The sequence below is a fragment of the Staurois parvus genome, unplaced genomic scaffold (assembly GCF_062004578.1).
Source record: "Staurois parvus isolate SC_StPar_1 unplaced genomic scaffold, SC_StPar_1.0 ptg000017l, whole genome shotgun sequence".
NCBI lineage: Eukaryota > Metazoa > Chordata > Amphibia > Anura > Ranidae > Staurois > Staurois parvus.
In genome coordinates this window covers 12685464-12708013 of record NW_028317813.1, presented here as the reverse complement: position 1 = coordinate 12708013, position 22550 = coordinate 12685464, and the positions used below count along the sequence as shown (strand labels likewise).

Here is a 22550-nt window from a genome sequence, read left to right as displayed (position 1 = left end):
TTTTTCTAAAGGATAAGTTCACCTTTAGTAACATGTTACACCTATATTTATATTTAAATCACCTGCTGCTGCACCCCGACCCAATCTGCCATTGTGACAGTGGGCAGGCTCCGCCCACACAGCCACATCATTCATTCTGTGAATGAATGAACTACAACTACTGTCAGCCATTGCGGCAGATGGCTTGCAGTTCTTGGTGAGTGCACTGGTGAGCTTAACCTCCCTAGCGGTATGATTATTTCATATTTTTGGTGCTGAAAGCGGTACCATTATTTTGCATAGAAATATGTAGTTTTTTATTGTAGGCTGTAATTTTTAGGAATAACTCACTGAAATCTGTCTGAACAAGATTCTAAATCATACATTTAATTCAATAATATAATCAAACCAAAAACACTGAAATTTGAAATATAGCGCCAAGTTCGCACATCACTGAGCAAAGTCGCAAAATTGTTTTCAGTGTCTGATGACGAATTTCCCCACGAATCATTATCACTCAATTCTGCAAGTGGTTCTGATTTACTATCGCTGTTCTCTAGCTGATCTAAACCCGCTTTTGACCTAAAGGGACACTTTTTGGACGCCATGGACTTTTCTACATTTCCAGGCAGAAAGAACAATCAAAATGCAGACAGGGGACAGGACAAAGCACTAGGGACAAAATGTATGTGAAATGGGTTGAAACAGCAATGTTTTACTATGTAAAATCGTTTTGAAAAAAATGACATTTTTTTTAAATTTTCAAATTTCCCGCCGCCGCCCGTACGTCCCGACGTCACAGGGACCGGAACACAGGAGGCGGGTGCCAACATCAGCCGGAGGAGATGGCCGGGGACGCTGCAGGGGACACATCGCGGGAGCCATGGGCAAGGTAAGTGCTGCAGGGACTCCCTATGCAGCGCTGCATGGTAAGCCCGAGTGTAGCTCGGGGTTACCGCTTTTGGTATAGACATTTTACCCCGAGCTACACTCGGGAATACCTTTAGGGAGGTTAATGGAGATATGAGCAGACAGCCAAACTGACAGTCAGCCGGAGCCTGGCATTGCAGCCTTGATCCTCTGAATGAGGGTGCAATGCTCTACAGGCTTTTAAGAAAAAAATATAATAAATGCACATTTTTAACCTACAAAATCATGTGCATTTTTTTTAAGGTGAACTTAGTCTTTAAGGGGATAAAACATGGAGAAATGTACATGTATTGCAGAGATGTACTGAATATGTTTGTGGATCTGCAACCCTTCATTTGCCCAGAGCCGTTTATGAATGGCACTGTACAGATAACCAATCGGGCAACCAATCTGCTCAGCGATCACTGTGCACACAGAGATACCATACCCAGCTAATCTGAAAGGCTGGGTACTATGTGACCACTGTGATTGGACAGTACAGTGATCACATGCTACAGTGCTGATCCTTTCCCTTCCCCTTATAACAAGGGAGAGCGAGATCGAGTAATTGTGAATGAGCACAGAATGAATGGATCAGCAACTGTAGATTCATTCATTCTATTTTAGTGACATAGGGATCCTCTTTCTTTCTTTTTTTTTCTTAACCCTTTCACACCTTTTTCTTTTACACATACTTTCTTCAATGCTGTCTCTAGTGACCTATATATTAATCCCCCCCAACCAGAAACTAAGGGAAAATAATAAATGTGTATGACACAAAAAAAGAAACAAAAAGCTGAATCTGACACATTCCACGCAAAACCCCAAAAATTATTGGAACCTTCTCAAAAATTGTAAGAAATAATTGCATTCCAAGTTTGTGATGCTCCTGTAATTTGTAATTAAATTCACCTGTATCAATTAACACATGCTGACATTAGAGAAATCACACTGGCAACCAGTTAAAATGGTGAAAATTTGACCCAACCTTTCTGTTGTGTGTCTCTGTGCTCCATGGAGCATGAAGAAGAGAAAGAGCAGCAAAGAATTGTCTAAGTATTTGAGAACAAAAATTGTGGAAAAGCATGGACAATGGACAAAGTCCATATTTTAAGGTTTCCAATATTTTTGGCCACGACTGTAATATTATTTAAAAACTATGGGAAAATGGGAAAACATTTTTTTGTCACAATTATTTGTTTTTCCTTTTTATTTATAGTAAAAAAAAAAAACAACAAAAACAGCACTTAATAAATACCACCAAAAGAAACTTCTATTGGTCCCCCCTAAAAATTAAAACCTTAGTTGATTTTGAATATTGTGGTGAGTTTAGTTTCTATGTGCAGTTATGTAATTGAATTAGTATTATAAAAAAAATATTGGTTGCATTTGTTAAGCGGAGTAGCTACATCACTGCAATCTATAAAGACACAAAATTACAATAAGCTCTGCCCACCAATCTTATCGTGAGTTCAAAGTACAAATATTTTATAAAGGGCAATAATTCATCACAGCCAGATATCTGATTTATAAAAAAGATAAGGTAAGATACCTTAATGAAGAATGTCCCACATTGTGCAAGCAGCTCCTGGAGAAAAATTCACTGCAGGCATGCTGGTCTTCTTCATGTCTCTGAACTTTAACAGCCCTAGGTCTTCAGACAGTACAGCAGTACAGATGATCTAAGGAGACATGCTCCCTCCTCCTCCATTGAGAAACATTCTTTCATTGATTATACTGCCTGTAACATGATCTGTGAATGGGGAGAGCCAAATCAGTCACAGAATTCTCTCCCTCGCACACAGTGTAATCAATTAATGGATCTAAATGGAGGAGGAGGGAGAAAGGGGCATGTTCCCATCAGACCATCTGTTCTGCCTGTAAACAGGAAGCTGTTAAGCACTGTAGCACTGGAAATTTGTAGCCAGGAAGAGGACAGGCATCCCTGCAGTGAAGATTTCTTTAGCTGCCTGCACAATGTGGTATATTCTTTATTACAGGTAGGTGATGTGACTAAAGGTCTAATATTTTTTTTTTTACAAACTTAAAGTAGTTGTAAAGTCTCAGCTTTAAACTGCTGTTATACTTTTTCTTTTAGGGCAATAGTAATGGTGCTGGCTTTTTTTTCTGTTTATAACATTGCTAAATACCTTAATTAAAAAACCTCACATGCAATAAATAAACTACCAGACACTGAAAACTAATAAAAACTAACAAAAGCAGCTCACACTACCCACATACTCCTAACATGTGCATCAATGCAAAACATAAAAACACAGTGCAGCGCTTCTTCAAATTAAATAAATGTGAACCCAAATATCTCAAAAAGCATTAATACAATTTTGCAGTGAACATCAGTCCATACAAGTGAACGTGCATTATTTGAAACATCCAAATAGTGATATCTTTAACTTTAACTCTCAAAGCAATTATCTTCATATATCTAAATCCTCCGCCATGGATCACCAGATGTGCCCTCACCTGGAGTATTTGACCTCACGTTAAGTTTGGTCAAAAAACGCATGCGCCCTGGAATTGGACATGAACCGGCAGGTGTATCCCAGGTTAAGGTTCCTGCTCCAGAGTTGAACACTTCCTTAATCTCTCCTCCTCCACTCAGTGTATATGTTAAAAAGATAGGAAACGCAACAGTGCTTTATCCTTAAAAAACATTAAGCTTTATTAAAATATATAAGTGGCCACTCACACTTTTGAGGTGCTGTATTGCACCAGATGTATAGCGCTTTTTATAAAACAAAATAGTGCTGTGAAACTGGAATGCAGAGAACACTCCTTCACTCACCTGAAATGACAGCCCATAGATTGGTACGTGAACAGCGTTGTGACGTCATCAAGCCCCTCCCCTACGCATTGTGCCGCAGGGTCACGTGGCTTCCTCAGGGGGTTATGATTGGACGCCACCACGCTCAAGCTTTTTTATTAATGCTTTTTGTGATATTTGGGTTCACATTTATTTAATTTGAAGAAGTACTGCACTGTATTTTTATGTTTTTTACCTTTTTAAGCACAGTCATGTGGTTTAGGCTGGCCATACATTCTACAATTTTCTTGAGATTTTTGGTTTAGATTTACCAAAAACTATATAATAGGAGGTCAAACCTAACAACACTTTCAATTGTATCCAATTAGGCAGGCCCTTGGACTACATAGTTAAAGGTAAATCTAAAGGAAATTGGACAGAAAATTGTATACTGTATAGCCAGTCTTACTCTGTCATTTCCGAGCAGAGGGACTCCAGTGGGAGGGGAATCTTTGCACATTGACCATTGTGCTGATTGGCTGTGCAGGTCAAATATTTAAAAAAAAAAAAAAGTGGGGAAGGTAGGAGCAGCTGCAGGGGAATACTCCTTCATTCAATCCAGTAGGGGAGGGGAAAGGAGGGGATCAGCTTTACACAGACCACAGAAATGACAAGGAAGGAGGAAGGGGGAGATGAAGAAACAGACATGCAGAGAGGGCAGGATGATGGCAAGATGTAACCTGATCAAGCTATCATGGATCAGCAGTCATGATTCCTGTGGACGCTTTACAGACAGGAACACAGGAACAGGCAGGATCAACCAGGTATTGAACAACATGGAAATTACTAAATCACATTGCAAGATCAGGATGTAGTTTATCCTGCCTTAAAGAGATAGAAATATGATTTTTTTATTTTTTTTATTTTTTTTTTTAGATTTACAAACACTTTAAAGGCAAGACTTTTCTTTGTAATTTGTGGATAGTGTTGAGGGATTACAATACTTGCCAGCTTTTTATTGCTGTCTGTGCCCCCATTAGGGAGAATCGCCCTACCCTCTCTATTTGTTCTGTTTACCATTATCATTGAAAGTAAAAGAAAATCCCAAATTTTTTGTTGGCAACTGAGCAGGAATAGAGGAGGGAATCTTCCAATAGGACATTAGTTCCAGAGACTCTGTTGAAAACTAGGGATTCCTTTACTTCCGGTTTTGTCTATGGGACAGGAAGTGAAGGAAAATCTCTACAATGTGTCACAAATGGCCAAAAAAAACCTGATAGGTTATAACTCTTCCATGCCCTATTCAAAAGGGGGGGAAAAAGGTTTTGCTTTTTAGTTTCACGTTTATCTGTGTAAAGGGATAGATGGTATATGGGATCATTTTAAAATATGCATTCATCATTACAATTATTCCAGAGTTCTTCTTTAAGGTCATTTTTAAATGAACGATGTACTTTTTTTTTCTCCTAAGACCCTGAGTTTTGTGAAACTTCTAGAGCACAGGCTAATTGTCAGCAAAGTCATGACATTCAGGTGGAAGAAATGGGAAGCAGCCATCACTCAGGACACTCACATAGTGCAGCCAGTGGAGGCATTGCAGAGTTTGTATGGATGGTTCTTCTTGGAGATGGAATACATAACTTCACAGATGGCTTGGCAATAGGTGAGCTGATATGAACTCCACAACCTCCTAAACCTTCTGCTAGGCATTTATGAATAATTGTTTGTTCAACCTGCTGTTAGATTTTTCCTGGCAGTGAGGAAAGGGTATGGTGTTGCATGTTTCAGCGCATTGCATGGTTTAATGCAATATAGGGATACGCAGTGTTAGACTGAAATTATTCCTGCATTCCTAATTCAGTCACAAATCTCTCAGTTTCTTATCAGCTGAAACATTATAGGACCGCTGATATCATTATAGTTATTATTATTGTTAATACAATTTTGTTCCCAGCACTGGGCCCACCATACTGACAGCTGTCCTGCTGCCTGCCCTTGATTTAGGCAATTGTATGTTAAGATCAATGACACATATTGTCACAGTTGACACTACAAGTTGTTACAAAGAGTTAGCCAGGAGGACGCCACTGACGTTTAGATATGGGACCCCATAATTCTTTGTTATGCCCCTGGGATAGGGCAATATCATATGGAAGTCTCAGACCTGCAATTGTGAAAGTTCATTCACAGTATAGTCTTCCACAGCTAATTTCCCGGGGAAGAAAAAGTTAACTGTTTCTCTTTGCTGTGGACTGTTGTGGTGAAATGAAGTTGCCAAAACAAAACTAATATATGCTCTTCTTTATAGGTGCTGCTTTTTCTGCAGGCATATCTGGAGGCCTCAGCACAACCATTGCAGTATTTTGTCATGAACTTCCCCATGAACTTGGTGAGTTATAAACCTATTATTGCCTGCATTTTGTGTTAATTCAGAGCTGGCATAAAAAGAAGGAATTAGGGTACAATACCTCCCCAAATGGAATTGTTGGCTGTTTTTCAGTCTCGGGCCAGTGAGCTGGTACTGTTAGTATGGTACAATATATAAAAATGCTTTGCTGCATGTGGTGGGGAGGTGCCAAGAGAATGTAGGTGAGGTCTATAGGTATTCTCCTACCCAGCGGCATATTTACCGCGAGGGAAACATGGCGTTTGCCTTGGTCGACAATTTTCAGGGAGGGGGGCCGCCCTTTGGAAGAAGGGACCTAGTGAGGCATTGCACTGTCAATTGGGAGGTGGCAGCTGGGATTCAGGCAGTGTCTGGGGGATGAGCAGTGTTGGGTGCTCACTGCTTGTCAGGGGGTTGAAGGAACAGATGGTCTGTGGTTCCGCTCCTCTCCTGCCCCACCCCAGCTTGCGGCTCGTCATGCTCACGGATAACTGATGAACAATGTCGATTGCATTGGAGACCATGACCCTTCATCTCCGTTCAGCTCTGGTCTGTCACTGCCTGCCCCCGCCCATCACAGTGGGTTCTTCCACCCAGAGCAGGGACTCAGGGGAGGGGGGCAGTAGAGTGGGGATTGGTGATGATGACAGTGGAGCAGTGATAGAGGGAGGATAACGATGATGGGCTGACTTCTTGTTGCAGTGTGGTCAGTGTAGGACATCTAGCAGTGGACGCACATGTCGGGCTCCTGTCTATGTGATGAGTGACATGTGGGGTCAGACCTGGGCTCTGGCAGTGTGTGTGTGATCCTCCAGTCCTTTGCAATGATCATTCCTCATCCATGAGATCACATGACAGTGTATGTGTGCATCAAATCGAAAGTGAAATGTCACAGCTGGTCCTGTGTGAACAGTGGTGGAGGCTGGATGTCCCACCAGAGAGACTTTATGCCCCCTGCTCCAGTACTGCTGAATACAGACTGAAGGGGGAATAGTTCAGTTGGTTCTCTTATTCCTCCATTAGCTGCTTCCTTCTGGGAATCCCCCAAATTCCTCTATCTGGAGGGGAGCACTAGGAAGGATGATAAGGATTTCCTTGCAGAGGTCCATTGATCTGATCGAGTGGTGATCACACTTAGGGGGTGGGATGGCTGTGACCTGTATACCGTGAATGGATCCCATAGACTGGAGGAGCCCAGGGTGACCACTCTATATGCTCTTATGTCCAGCATGCTGTGTACTGGAAGGTAGTTTCAGTCTGCCTGAAATTTGGACACATTAGTCAGATCAGGCTGTGGCTCCCCAAGTTACCAAAATAGTCACATACAAATGTATTGTCATTCCAGGAGTTGCGGGTGGCTGTCTGGGGGCAGGTTTGACATCACTTGGGGAACAGGGCGATGATGTCCTCAAAAGCAATTTGGCCACACCCACTGTTTGCCATGGCATGGTATGTGCCCGGTATTACTACTCTCCTTTTGGCACCCAAAAGGTGTCCCAGGTCTTTTATAAACCTATAGTATATACTGCGATAAAACAAATTTGCCCTGCGCCGCTCCATGTTCAGACTTGGCTTAAAGAAATGGTGTCAACCCTAGGCCAGGGGGCTATGGTTGCGGCAGCTGGTAGTGGCAGAGGGTGGTTGCACCGGGCTGAGGGGGTCTTGGTTCTGTGTTGCCTAGGACAGCACAAGAACTAAATACACCACTGCTCCTACCCTAATCATGGTAATTTACTACCATTATCCCAGTCCATCCCTTCCCATTGCCAGTGCTAGTCGACCTGGTAAGATGCTAGTTATTTGGTACCATGTCTTCCTGGCAGTTGTTTTCCAGACACAACTCCGTATATGATACAGGGAGATGACTGTGATCCTTGGCCAGCCAGTGTGCAGGGTAATTACAGCTTTCCATTATCTGCTCTTATGTCACAACTAGTATTCAACTTCATGCATCACACAGTCATGGTAATATGTGGTTACTCTGCATCATACACTCAGATATGTAATTCACAGTTCGTTCTATGGTATATAAGAATCATACATTGATGAGGGTAGGATTCGAGACCCTACACATATACTCATGCAAAATATTTTGGGTTATGTATCGTTCATCTCGATGTTAGAAGCTAGACCGCTTTTGCATTTGAAATCTTTTCCCACCTTATTAATATCTTACAGCCCACTCACAGTACATTTACTGCTGGTAGGTGGCATGGGCAGGCTGGATCACATACATGTACATCATTCAGCCTGGAGTGTGCCGCTCCTGTGACCACTTTGTCCACCTGACACAGCAGATTGCGGCTCCTGGTACCCGGCTGCATTGAGTGACATGGGGATCGTGTGATTGCTATGCGACCACATGCTCACAATGCACAAAGATGTTGTGAATGAATGTAATTCATAACAGCTGTGCTTCCTTTACAGTGATGCTGTAATTGGCCCACAGCTATCTGATGGTACCTGGGCCAATCACAGCATCCTGTACCATGGGAATAGCTGTGGCTGATCACAGATCAATAGCAATCACAACTGTTATGAATGTAACCTATTTATGACTGTTCAAAATATTGCCGTTACAGTGATAGTCATTGTAACAGCAATAAAAGTGTAAAAAAAAAAAAAAAATCGCCAAGGTACAGAGTAACCATGGTGACACTGAACTACTCTAGTGAAAGTACGTAAAAAAATTGTAAAACAGGAAAAAAAATGTTTATAAAATTGAATAATAAATTATTAAAAAATGTGTTTTTTTTTTTTTTTTTGTTACATGCTGTCACCAGTTTTCCAGATCACCACCACACCAGTCATATGCTGATGCTGTACTGCAGTGCTACCAGTATGTAAAAAAAATTGTGAAAAAAACCACAAACTCCTTTATTTTCCAAAAATTTGTAACAAAAAATTACAACTTCAAAAAACTCCCCTCTTATTAAATGGACTGTCTACATTCCAAAAAGGGGTAATTTGGGGTGTATTTATACTATTTTGGCATTTTAAGGGCCTCAAGAAATGAGATCAGCTGGCAGTACATCAGAATTGATCAATTTAATAAATAAATTATATATATATGTGTGTGTGTGTGTGTGTGTGTGTGTGTGTGTATATATATATATATATATATATATATATATATATATATATATATATATATATATATATATTAACCCTCACTGCTACTATCTCCCTACTTCTGCTCTCATCACCTCCTGCTGATACTTTATTCACCTGCTGACCCAAACACCAGGACAGGAAGGCATGCACACTCATATACATCCCACTCCCATGTTACTTTCCTCACCCTTCTTCTTCTCCTAACTTCTGGGGATATCTTCCTAAACCCTGGTCCTCCAGTATCTCACCGCCACACCAGGCACCCTCCTTCCTCCGGGAATAGATGCAATCCCCTCCATTTAATCTCTATCCCCATGCTCCTAAAAACTACCTTCCCTTTTTCATGTGCACTTGGGAATGTGCACTCTGTCTGTAATAAGCTCACCTCTGTCCATATCCTTTTTGTCTCCTGCTCCCTTAACCTACTAACAATTACAGAAACCTGGCTTAAAGCATCAGATTCTCCTTGTCCCGCAGCACTTTCCCATGGAGGCCTTCTCTGGACCCACTCACCCAGACCCAATGGTCGGAAAGGTGGTGGAGTTGGTTTGCTTCTATCCCCACTGAGCACCTTTCAAATTCTCCCTAACCCTCCCTCTCTATCCTTCTCTTCTTTCGAGACTCACTGCATACAGCTGTTTTCTCCCATATCTATGACTATTGCAGTGATCTATTGGTCTCCTGGACCGGTGTCGCTTTCTTGATGACTTCTCTGCCTTGCTACCCTACATTCTCCCCTTTGAAATACCCACCATCATTCTTGGAGATTTTAACATCCCCATTAATGTGAACAACCCTGCTACATCCCAACTCTTCAACCTAACCTCATCTTTTGCCTTAACACAATGGACGCAGTCCTCCACTCACTCTGATGGGAATACATTAGACCTTCTTTCCTCCCATCGTTGCACTCCCTACAACCTCACAAACACCCTCTTTCTGATCATAATCTCATCACCATTACAGTGTCCTCGTCTTCAAACATCTATCCTTCCAAGCAGCAAACAATTACCAGCAGAAACCTTCACAGCTTTAACCCTTCTCTTTTCTGCTCTGCAACTAACCGCCTCTATGACAGAATCCCTCCCCTATTCTGCCCTGACCTGGCCACTGCTGTCTACAACAGTTCACTTTCATCCACATTAGACTCACTTGGTCCCCTAACTACACGGAGTATCAGGTCTCGACCATTACAACCGTGGCAGACTAAGGACACCAGAAATCTTAAGCGACATAGTCATGTACTGGAGCGATTGTGGTGTAAAACCAAATCTCAGCAAGTTTTCACCCTATATAAATCTGCTTTCTTAACTTACAATTCCTCCCTCCGTGCTGCCAAACAAGCCTACTTTGTCACTCTCATCAATAATTGTCATCCAGTCCTCGTGGTCTCTTCTCCACTTTTAACTCCTTACTTTCTCCATCTCCACCTCCACCCAGTACCTCACTCACTGCTTACAAGATTGCAAATCATTTCAAAAAACAAGATTGATGCAATTCATAGGGGCATTGCCACTGCACAGACATCCATCCCACTTAGCATACCTTGTACTAAACCTCCCTCAACACTTTCCTCTTTTAACCTTGCTACTACCGAAGAGGTCACTAAGGTTTTTTTCAGAAACCCATCTCACTACCTGCCCCCTGGATCCTGTCTCCTCACAACTACTACAGTCACCCTCTTCTATCCTATGCTTCCTCACTCACATATTCAATCTCTCCCTCTGTAACAGTGCCTTCCCCACCCCTCTAAAACATGCACACATCACTCCCAAACTTAAAAAGCCCTCCCTGGACTCCACCATCCTGAACAACTTAAGACCCATCTCCCTGCTCCCGTTTACCTCTAAACTCTTAGAACGCTTAGTCTACTATCGATTGAGCTCCTACCTCACTGACAACAACCTTCTTGACCCTTTAAAGTCTGGCTTTCGCTCACTACACTCCGCTGAAACTGCCCTACTAAAACTCACTAATGATTTACTAACAGCTAAAACCAATGGCCACTACTCCATACTCTTACTACTTGACCTCTCTGCGGCTTTTGATACTGTCGACCATCTCCTACTCCTCAAAAAAAACTCCACTCTCTTGGCCTCCGAGACTCTGCTCTCTCCTGGTGCTCCTCCTACCTATCGCAGCGCTCCTTCAGCATTACCTATAACTCTGTCTCCTTTACTCCACTCCCTCTTTCTGCAGGGGTCCCTAAAGGTTCTGTCCTTGGACCCCTTCTCTTCTACATCTACACTTCCTTCCTTGGTCACTTGATAAGCTCCCATGGCTTTAAGTACCATCTCTATGCTGATGACATACAAATCTATCTTTCTACTCCTCACCTCACCCCTTCAGTCTCCTCTCGCATTACTAACCTACTAAGTGACATATCGGCATGGATGTCACTCCACTTCCTCAAACTCAATCTTTCTAAAACTGAGCTCTTTGTATTCCCCCCAGCCCGTGCCCCCTCCCCTGACTTCTCCATAAAGATAAATAACACAATCATCAGTCCCTCCCCTCATGCCAGAGAACTAGGTGTAATCCTAGACTCCCATCTGTCCTTTCAGCCCCAAAACCAATCGCTGTCCAAATCTTGTAGACTTCACCTGAGCAACATCTCCAAGATATGGCCGTTCTTAACCTCTGAAACTACTAAGCAACTTATTCACTCCATGGTTATATCTCGCCTTGACTATTGTAACTCTCTTCATTTGCCTACCTAATCGAAGGCTATCCCCTCTTCAGTCTATCATGAATGCTGCTGTCAGACTTATCCACCTTACTAACCTCTCCGTATCTGCCACCCCTCTCTGCCAATCCCTCCACTGGCTTCCCATTGCCCAACGGATAAAATTCAAAACATTAACAATAACATATAAAGCCATTTATAACTCTGCCCCAAATTACATCACCAATCTTGTCTCCAAATATCACTCAAACCGTACTCTCTGCTCCTCTCACGACCTCCTGCTCTCTACCTCCCTTGTCTCCTCCTCCCATGCTCATCTCCAGGACTTCTCCAGAGCTTCCCCCATGCTCTGGAACTCTCTACCCCAATTTATCAAACTATCACCTACTCTGCTCACTTTTAGGCTATCTCTGAAAACCTATCTCTTCAGGAAAGCCTATCCTGCCCTCAGCTAATAATGGAATCTTCTATTCCTCCTATTAGTTCATCCCCCACAGTTATTACCTTTTGTACCACTAGCCCCTCACTCTTAGATTGTAAGCTCCAAGGAGCTCCTAACCCTCTTGTATTGAACTGTATTGTTGCTGTATTGTCTCCCGTTATATTGTAAAGCGCTGAGCAAATTGCTGGCGCTATATAAATCTTGTATAATAATTATTTCCAAGTGGGGTTTCTGGCATCAGAAGGTAATAAATAACTGTTAGAACACTAGAGTAATAAAGTAGCCTATTTAATAAAATATATAGATACAGTATATGGACACCATGTAAGAGTTATCATTTTATGAAGACATATTGTAAGCTCTAATGAGCAGGGCCATCTGATTGCTATTGTTCCAAATTGTATTGTAACTGTAATTTCTGCCTTCATTTTGTAAAGCGCTGCGCAAACTGTTGGCGCTATATAAATCCTGTATTAAAATAATTATATATATATATATATATATATATATATATATATATATATATATATATATCATAGTTTGTAGACTATATAACTTTTGCACAAACCAACTAATTTTTCTTTTTTTCTACCAAAGAGATGTAATAAATTACATTTTGGCCTAAATTTATGTCGAAATTAGATTTATTTTTTTATTTGATATGTTTTATTCAGAGCTTTTCCTCAGAGAAGAGGTGCAGGAACTTTCTTTTTCAAAGTCACCCCTTGTCTCCATCCTGCACCGTCCCTTGGTTCCAACCCCTTACCTACCTCTCAGCACCACCCTTTTAGAGAATACAGAACCAAGTATCAATTTATATGGAATTTGTTAATAACAAGAAAAAGCAGTAAAATCGATCCCCTGCAACCAGCAACAATAGACCCCCTTCCCAGCAACAATGGACCACCAACAACAAAATAGCCACAGCCAGCATCAATAGACCCTTCAGTAGCTCTCAATGATAGACCCCTGCCCTCAACAGTAGATCCCTCCCAGCAACAATTGACCACACAGCAACATAAAACCCACCTCCAGCAACAATAATTTCCCCACCATCAACAGTAGACCTCCCTAGAATCAACAGACCCCCCCCCCCCCACACACACACACAAAAAGATCTCCCAGCAGCTAGCATCAATGGACCCTGCAGTACACCCCACCACCCATTACATGCATTTAGTGCTGGAGGTGCTGGAACTGCATTCCCCCATGTTCCCGCTGAAAATATCCCTGGTTTTATTACAGAAAGTGAAAAATATTGTTTTTGTTTTCAAAATGTTTACAAAATTTTCAGTCTGTTTTAATTTATGTAATAAAAAATAAAAAGATTATACATGCCAGACTTGTTTAGGGTACATGTATCTATTTAAAGTGTCTTGTATGTATTTAAAGTTGCTTTACTCTTAAAGCGGAGCTCCACCCAAAAGGGGAAGTTCCGCTTTAAGGACTGCTCCCCCGCTCCCATTAAGGATTGGCACCTTTGGGGGGGGGGGGAGCAGGTACCCAAATTTGACAGGTATCCGCTCCTACTTCCAGTCCGATATCCTAGGCGACTGGAAGCGGAAGGTGTCCTCCCTCCCTCCCTGTAGTCTTTTGGGGCACGTGACAGGTCCCAGAAGACTACAGGACCATTCATGAAGCACAGCGCTACTCTTTGGCTGTATTTCTCCTGTGGATCACAGGAGTGCAGTTCCTTCTGCAGTCCTGTGACCTGTTTGCAGCTGACTGTGAGCTGAAGCCCACTGTCGGCTGACGTCACTCAGCCAGTCCAGGCTGGGGAAAGATCCTGACTTTAAAGTCGGGATCTACCCCAGAGTCTGGAGCGGCACCTGGCTCAGCCTTGCAGTAAACCGCTAAGAGCCTGAGCCAGCCACTCCCTCCCCCTACACAGCCCAGTGTTCCAGTGAGTGATTTACCTTCACCTTTTGTTCTGGTGACAACTCATATGTAGGAATTCCCATCACTTTCACAGTAAAAAAAAGTCCCAGAACAAATAAAGAGGAAATTGAGAGGAAGCATACACCAAGCAGGGCTCCTGTTAGAATTCACAGGTCCCTGTACAGCCTACCTGACAAGCACCCCCCCCCTTCCCAAAATTATATTTTCATTAAAAATACACTAAAATTATTAGCAGGCACAAACACAACATAACTTACAAATTTCCTGCTAAATCTAAAAGATAAAAATGTATTGAGTTTACAAATAAAGATTCATGTGTAATTGAAGTCTTGGGACTCATTCACATGTGCGCTGTAGCCTAGACAGTGTGAATCCGTATTTTTTTTTTTTTTGTGGCTGGATCTGTGTACAGGCAGTGTATGCTACTCTGGACACAGCAGCTCTATGAACACAGTTGCAGTTGATAGCATTGTGACCCTGAACACAGCCACTCACCTACACCTACACACCTGTCAAATTTGTACCATGTGAATATAGCTGCAGGTCCAGACAGGGCCAATCACAGCACACCTGTGTCATGTGATAGCTGAGAACAATGATTACTGTAATAAGCAATTATAGTGTAGAAAAAAAAAGAGCTCCCCAGACCAGTACAGTGTTGCTTTGCTTACACTTTACTGCTCAGGTCACAGTATGTTAAAAAAGAAAAAATATAGTAAAATTAGGTTAAAATAATTGGAGAAAAAAAAATATGTTTTTACATACCGTGTTTCTGTTCACTACCACACCAGTCATATGTTGACTCTGTACTGCTCTGGCATTGGCGTAGCGTCAGGGGTCACAATTGTGCCCCCATCCCTGCTTCAGGATGGCCCATGTGGCCTCCCTCTCACATAAGATCTTATGTCAATGTGCCTGTATGTGGGCGGAAGGGGTCGCCTGGGATGCCAGCATGAGTCAGGACAGACCACTCCTCTCTCCTGCACACAGGTACCAGGTGAGACGGGGCCGCTCAGTGGAGGAGGTGGTTTACGTGCTGGGTGGAATGACAGGCAGTACTGCGGTGAACTTTTTTCCTTCCTGGTGCACAGATCCGACTTCTCACCACTGCCTCCCAGTGCCGCCCATTGCCCGACACTGTCCTCTGCCATACTGTCTTACACCATCCTCAGCCTTACTGATATCACCTTAAGCCCCTACTGACTGACACTGCCCTCTGCCCTACTGACTGACACCTCCCTCTGCCCTAATGACTGACGTCCACTGCCCCTACTGACTGACAACGTCCACTGCCCCTACTAACTGGCACCCCCTCACTTCCCGTCCACTGCTAAGATAGGCTAAGTTTATATTTGTTTTATATTACTCTAAGTTTTCCTTACTATTTAGTTAGGCCTTGCTAGATAATTTCTTTAACAAAAGGGCACTGAACCCTGTGATCTCATGTTGTTCAGGTACTGTAGATCTCCACTTCTCAAAGGGTGACTACCCCTGTTCCAGGGTATTCCAAAGAATTGGAGAGGTATGTCAAAATGTGGACAATTTCTCCAAAATCTTTTGAGTTACCCTCTCAATATGTAAATAAAGATCTGAAATAACTCTTTAGCCACTTGGAGTATCTTGGTGAGCGTTGGGAGTATCTTGGCGAGCAGTGGAAGCTGTGGGTGGTAGTCCGGGGGGGGGGCCCAGGTCAACTTTTGCCTCGGGACCCCCAAAAGCTTTAAGCTACGCCTCTGTGCTCTGGTAATGGCATGTACAAATAAAATTGAGAAAAATTACAAATTGGGACAAAAAATTACAAATTAAAGAAAACTTACCATGCCTCTTACTAAATACCTTGTACTGCCTACTTTCCAAAAAGGGGTCGGGGGGGAAGGGGGTGTATTTATATTGTCCTGGCATTTTAGGACCTCAGGAAATGAGATAGGCAATCAGTACATCAGGACTGATCGATTTTCAAATATTCATACCACAGCTTGTAGACTCTCTTTTTCACACAGAGCAAATAACATACACTGATTTGGCTTATGTAGCAAAATAAACATTGGCCTACATTTATGAAGAAAGATTTGTTTGCAAAATTTTATAAGAAAAATGAAGAAAAGACTGATACCTGAGTGATCACATGACTACTGATCACTCAGTCCTAGGTCTGTTTGGAGTGATAGCCATAGGCTACATACCCCGAGGGTAAGTTATGGACCATGATATAAACTGTGAGGGATTTTTTTTCTAGCTTGGGTCTCCGCCTACAACATCCTCCCCAAATGAGGCGATTGGTTCTCTGCTTCAAGGAGACACCCTACTGTGTTCCTATAAAAGGCTGTTATGCTTGGAGCGGAGAGCTAAGCTGAGTTGGGTTGAAGTTGAAGAAGCTCCCTTTTAACATTGGAACTAACTTTGGGAGATAAGGCCCTTTTGCTCAGAAAACTTGATCTGCCTAACCCAGGACTTTTGGCAAGTACTTTATCTCTCTAAACTTCTTTCTGTTATCTCTTTGCTGTGTTATTGCTCTCTGTATATTTATATATTGGCTACATCTTTTCTGTAAATATTTTTATTGCACCCTTTTGACCTTTTAATAATAAATCTTACTTTCTGAAGGTGTTGAACTGTTTCTAAAGCTCTTTTATGCAAACTAAGAACCCCTGGCTCTGAAGAGTGCTACTGTGTGTTTTAAAATGTCTGCGTACATTTGTCTGCGGTGACATTGTGTATACAAACGATTATTCAAACATCATAGTGTTATTGCTAATATTGCCGAATTTCCTCTCTCTGTACAAAAAGGAGGTGGGGGCAGTGTGAAGGGTTAATTGCATAATTAACCTGACCCAGTAACAATCGCTCCCAGGCTGCAGGTACACAGATTGTGGTCCATTAGCTGGAAAATCTTTGTGCAGGGTGCAGCTGGGCGTGGCATTGTTACGTACGTGACAGGGCATTTTTAGACTGGCTAGTCCTTCGGTCACGAGTTTGGTGAGAAGGGCGGGGGTCTGACGCCGCGATCATCACAGGGTTGAGTGTCACTAATGTGGCAATATTCATTAGTTTGTCCAAAGAGAAAGCTTGGCTTTGGGGTCGAATTACTAAGGGCAAATACTGTTAACATTGCTAGGGAATTTTCTCCAGAACTTCGTGAATGAGTTGAAGCTGTACTGTCTTCCATCATCCAATCGTGCAAGCAAAAATGCTGCTTGTCAATTTTCCTTGCATGTGATTAGGTATTCTTTGCAAAGTGGTATTTCACCACATTTCCTAAGGTCTGGGGTAAATTCCCTTGCAAAATGAACAGCTTGCCATAAATCAATACTAATGTCAGAGAGTCTGCAGAACTGCAGCCTCTTACAACCACCCTTCTTATAACATGCAGCACGGGATGATTTGGAGGACCATATGTATTGCATGTCACTTATTTGTGTATTTAATTTTATGTTGTTCATTACAACCTTTGCTATCCTACCCAAGCTGCTATGATGAATTAACAGATATAAAAAACAATTTGAATATATGGCAGCTCTGTACTAGTATACTGGCATTACTGTAAGATGATGTGCACAATTTAAATGCTTGTTTTATCTTCTAATGTATACCATATGATGCATAATGTACCTCGGCTCTGTATGGCTTTGGCTCTCTATGGTTTTGTCTGCCTAATAAAGGAATTATAAAAAACAAAAAAGATTTTGAATGACAAATTAAATATTTCAATGATTTATGTATTTAAAACATCTGCATATAATATTTACTTACTTACTAGAAATGTTTTTTTTATTTTCTACTTTTTTTTAGGTGATTTTGCTGTCTTGCTGCAGACTGGTGTTCCAGTAAAGAGGGTCCTTTGCTTCAGTTTGATTTCAGCATTTCTCTCATATCTAGGAATGGTGGTTGGAGTTGTAGCCAGTAGGAGCTCTACTCAAGTAACTTCCTGGATGTTTGCGGCCACTGCTGGGATATTTTTATATGTGGCACTTGTAGATATGGTATGCGATTTATGGATTTTATGTATTTTTGTAAATTGTATTAGGCTTATATGTGGGCCATCCATGTATGACCTTAAATTAATATACAGTTTGATCCATATATATTTGGACACAGGCACAATTTTAGTTTTTCTTTCAGGTATTTACCAAAAATATTCAAGCTATAGGCACAATTTTAGTTTACCAAGTATTTACCAAATATATTAGAGCTATAATTCTATAATGGATATGGACTGAAAGTGCACACTCTCAGGTTTAATTTGAGGGCATGTACACCCAAATTGGAGGAAGGGTTTAGGAATTACAGCTTCGTAAACGTTAATGCCTTTTTATGTTGCTGAGCTCACCAGTGCGTTCTTCTTTCCTCAGAATGTACCAAAGTGTTGATTTGGCCATTCCTAGTGTTGCTGCTATCTCTCTGATGGATTTTGAAGCCTTACAATGGCCTGTTTCACTTGCATGGACAGCTTATTTGAACGCATGATGTAGGTTCACAGCAATAGATTCCAAATGAAAACACCACACTTAGAATCAACTCCAGACCTTTTGCCTACTTAATTGATGAAGAAATAACAAAAGCGTAGCCCACTCCTGGCCAGGAAACCGCTTTTGATTCAATTGTCCAGTTACTTTTGGTCCCTTGAAAAAGGGGGGATGGCTATTCGTAAGAGCTGTAATTCCTAAACCCTTCCTCCAATTTGGATGTACATACCCTCAAATTAAACCTGAGAGTGTGCACTTTCAGCCCATATCTGTTATAGAACTATAGCTTGAATATGTTTTGGTAAATACCTGAAAAAAACTAAAATTGTGCCTGTGACCAAATATATATGGACCTAACTGTACATTTTATATACCATTCATTTTTTTTTTTTTTTTGCCTGAGCCCAAGAACTGAAGGTTTTCTGGATGTTAGTATGATGCAGGGCCAAAACAGTTTATACGTCAGAAAGGGCCATCATGTTATTTTTGTAGCTAGTGCTGACAGATTCTATTCTACTTTGCAGAGTACATAAAACCATTCACATCACTTTTGTGTGCTGTATCATACATCTTTAGCAAACCTGCACAGACTGGGACTATTTTTTGAGTGAAAGCTGATTAACCTACCAGTATGTTTTTGGGGAAAAAAGAGTAATAATAAGCAATATTGGTCTATTACTTTTATGACCTTTATCGTAAGATGTTTAATGTATTTTATGAATTTGCTAGTAGCCAGTAAAGCAAATCATACAATAACTATTTTATGTCCTCTTGTATTCAGCTGCCTCAAATGCTACACCGCGAGAGCTCTGACCTTTGCCAAGGAATGGACTGCATCCTCCACAGTGTTGGCTTCCTGTTTGGCTGCGGCATTATGCTGTGCATTGCCCTGTTCCAGGACCAGATGGTGTTTCTCAATTTATAGAGAAAAGGACAGTGGGTCTCAGGAACTGACTGGTTTTATTTCAGGACTCACACAGATTCACTTGTCAAAGCGTATGGGATAAAGTCAAAGATTCACAAGTCAAAGCATATGGTATTAAGTCAAAATTCACACAGATTCACTAGTCAAAGTGTATGGGATAAAGTCAAAATCCACTGGAGTGTTCCTTCTACTTAGCTCAAAGTTCTAACCAAGTCATAGCATTTTAGATACTTGAACTTGTGCCACATTCATAACCTACTAGGTTTTATAATCCCTCTCCACATAAAAACAGAAAAGTGCTGTATGGTCTATTGCGTAAAAAAAATAACTGAAGGACAAGCTGTGTTTTTGCAGCACTCCTCACGCTATTTTACCTCTTTCACAACAGAACAAGACATGCATCTTTCTTACTCCTTAAGTCTCCTGGTGCAGTAAGACTATTATAACCATGAAACCTTTTGCATGTTCCCTATGAAAAATTAATAAAACATTTTTTTATTAAGCTTAATTTGTGGATTTTTAGTTTAAACAGAATACTATCCACTTCCCACCCGGCCAATGTACATAAACAGATGGGCAGGTGCTCTCCTTATTTCCGGGAGGATGCATTGTACCTGTACGTCCTCCCAGAAGTGTTCCGCAATCTGTGGCCGATGTGTCTGCCAGATACAGCAGATCACTGATCATGGTACTGGGCCATTGTAAGAAGACCTGGTACCATATGATAGCTGTGACCAACCACCAAAAGAAATCTTTATCTGTCTAAAATAAAAAATGATAATTTCATTTGGGTAACATGTTGCACAGCTGAGTATTTGTCATTCTAATTGTGTGACCGCACTGAAATCTAAAAATTGGCTTGGGTAGAAAGGGGGTGAAAGTATGCACTATTGAGGAGATTAAATTTAAGTGTCTAACAGAACATGGCAGCCTCTATAAAAAAACAAAACAATGGAGGTAGTAAAACTGAAGGGCTGGGTACTTGTAATGGCAAATGCCATCAACATCTGGGTGCAAATTTAAGTTGCCCTTACAAAATTCTTCTGCTGGTACCAGCAGAATTTCAGTCAGTGTGTGGATGTTCACTCTTGAACAAAGTCAGTTTGATCAACTCCTGTCAGCATGCTGGAATTTTTTTTTTCGATTGGCAGCTGCAGTGATCAGTGTATTCTGACAGCAGAGAAATTGCAGGTGCAATCAGCAGCTAAAGTGCTTTAACCACTTGCCCCCCAGAGGATTTACCCCCCTTCCTGACCAGGCAATTTTTGCGATATGGTGCTGTGTTATTTTAACTGACAATTCCACGGTCATGCAATGCTGCACCCAAATGAAATTTATGTCCTTTTTTCCCACAAATAGAGCTTACTTTTGGTGGTATTTGATCACCTGTGCATTTTTAAATTTTTGCGCTATAAACAAAAAAAGATCGACAGTTTTGAAAAAAAAACTATATTTTTGACTTTTTGCTATTAAACATGTCCAGTAAAAAAATATGTAAAATCAAATTTTGTCATAAATTTAGGCCAAAATGTATTCTGCTACATGTCTTTGCTAAAAAAGAAAAAAAAAATCCAAATACGTGTAAATTAATTGGTTTATGTGAAAGTTATAGCATTTACAAATGGCGGTATATATACTGGATTTTTAAAAATATTTTTTACTAGTAATGATGGCCATCAGTGACTTACAGCGGGACTGCAGGACTGTGGTGGGCATTCTGACACTGGCGGAGCTGACTTGGTGTCACTGACATTCCTAGTGACACCAATAGTGATCAGTGCTAATAAAAAGCACTGACACTGTATTAATGGCATTGGGCAGGAAGGGGTTAACATCTGGTGTGGTCAAAGGGTTAACTGTGTGCTGTGTGTGTGCTTTACATTGTAAGCACACTGCTTTGTATTGCTCTGCTATGCAGAGCAATACAAAGCAGTGTGCAGGAGCTGACCGGGCAGATCTGTGTTGTTTATACACAGGTCTCTCCCCCGTCGGCAATTGCTGCGAAAGGTGGCGCATGAACGCCCCCTACCCGGAACTGCAAAAGTACATATATATATGTGATTTTGCGCAGCCATGCCACTCTGTAGCAGTATTTCTGTTATAGTGTGGTGCGGAAGAGGTTAATATGGAAGATTTTTCAAAAGAGAGCTAGAGGTTAGTCTAACTAAACTGCATTCTGTTGTGTATGTCCCCTTTCCACTGTTTTTTGTTTTTTTTTTTTTATTTAATACATTGGGGTTGATTTACTAAATCAGCCTTTTTTAACCAGGGTGCCCAGGCACACTGGTGTGCCTTGAGGTTTCTTCAGGGGTGCCTTGGCAAAATATTTCAAAATTGTCCAAAACTTATATACAAGCCAGAGGGTGGAACAAGCCAGCCTTTTAGTTACACAAAGCCACAGCTTTTCATTGTGTACAATTACAACCTTCTAGCCGCTGGTGTCCTGACAACCAATGACGCCATCAGTTGATAAGGAGGATGTCAGTTGCCTGCACAGCATCCTTGTTTAACTCTCCCCTGCCCCTCTCCATCATTGGCGGGGTCACATTTGCTCAGTGATGGAGAAAAACTACAGGAGAAGAGAAACACTGGAATACTAGTCAATACTAGTGTGTAAAAAGGGTACTTGCTTTGGAAGAATAAATCACTTCTAACATTGGGTGTCCTACGTGTATGTGTGTTGCTACGTTATATAAAACTATAATAGATTTTTACATTTTAGAATGGGGTGCCTCAAGGCTGTACTAAATGACCAAAGGCTGTTCATAAAGTAATTGTTTAATTTTATAAATAAGATGAGATTTTATTTTTTATATATATATATATATATATATATATACACATACACACAGTTGTGTTTAAAATAATAGCAGCGTGTTGAAAAAAGTGAATAAAGCTCAAAATCCTTCTAATAGCTTTTATTTCCATACACACAAATGCATTAGGAATACTACACATTCTATTCCAAATCAAAACATGAAGAAAA

General features: G+C 41.3%; 1 protein-coding gene across 2 annotated transcripts in view; it reads left to right on the top strand.

Moving 5' to 3' along the window:
* The window catches only part of SLC39A5 (solute carrier family 39 member 5), a 71534-nt gene extending 51462 nt beyond the window's left edge, over nucleotides 1–20072 (top strand). Inside the window, exons 9-12 of one of the 2 annotated variants that reach the window (XM_089679891.1) lie at nucleotides 5121–5312; nucleotides 5958–6038; nucleotides 18053–18156; nucleotides 19421–20072. In XM_089679891.1, coding sequence (XP_089536017.1) covers nucleotides 5121–5312; nucleotides 5958–6038; nucleotides 18053–18156; nucleotides 19421–19564 — 521 coding nt within the window. In that variant the 3' untranslated portion in view covers nucleotides 19565–20072. Of the gene's footprint in view, nucleotides 1–5120; nucleotides 5313–5957; nucleotides 6039–17965; nucleotides 18157–19420 lie in introns of both variants that reach the window. The other variant, XM_089679885.1, reaches the window with a different exon arrangement.
* Nucleotides 20073–22550: the final 2478 nt, after the last annotated feature.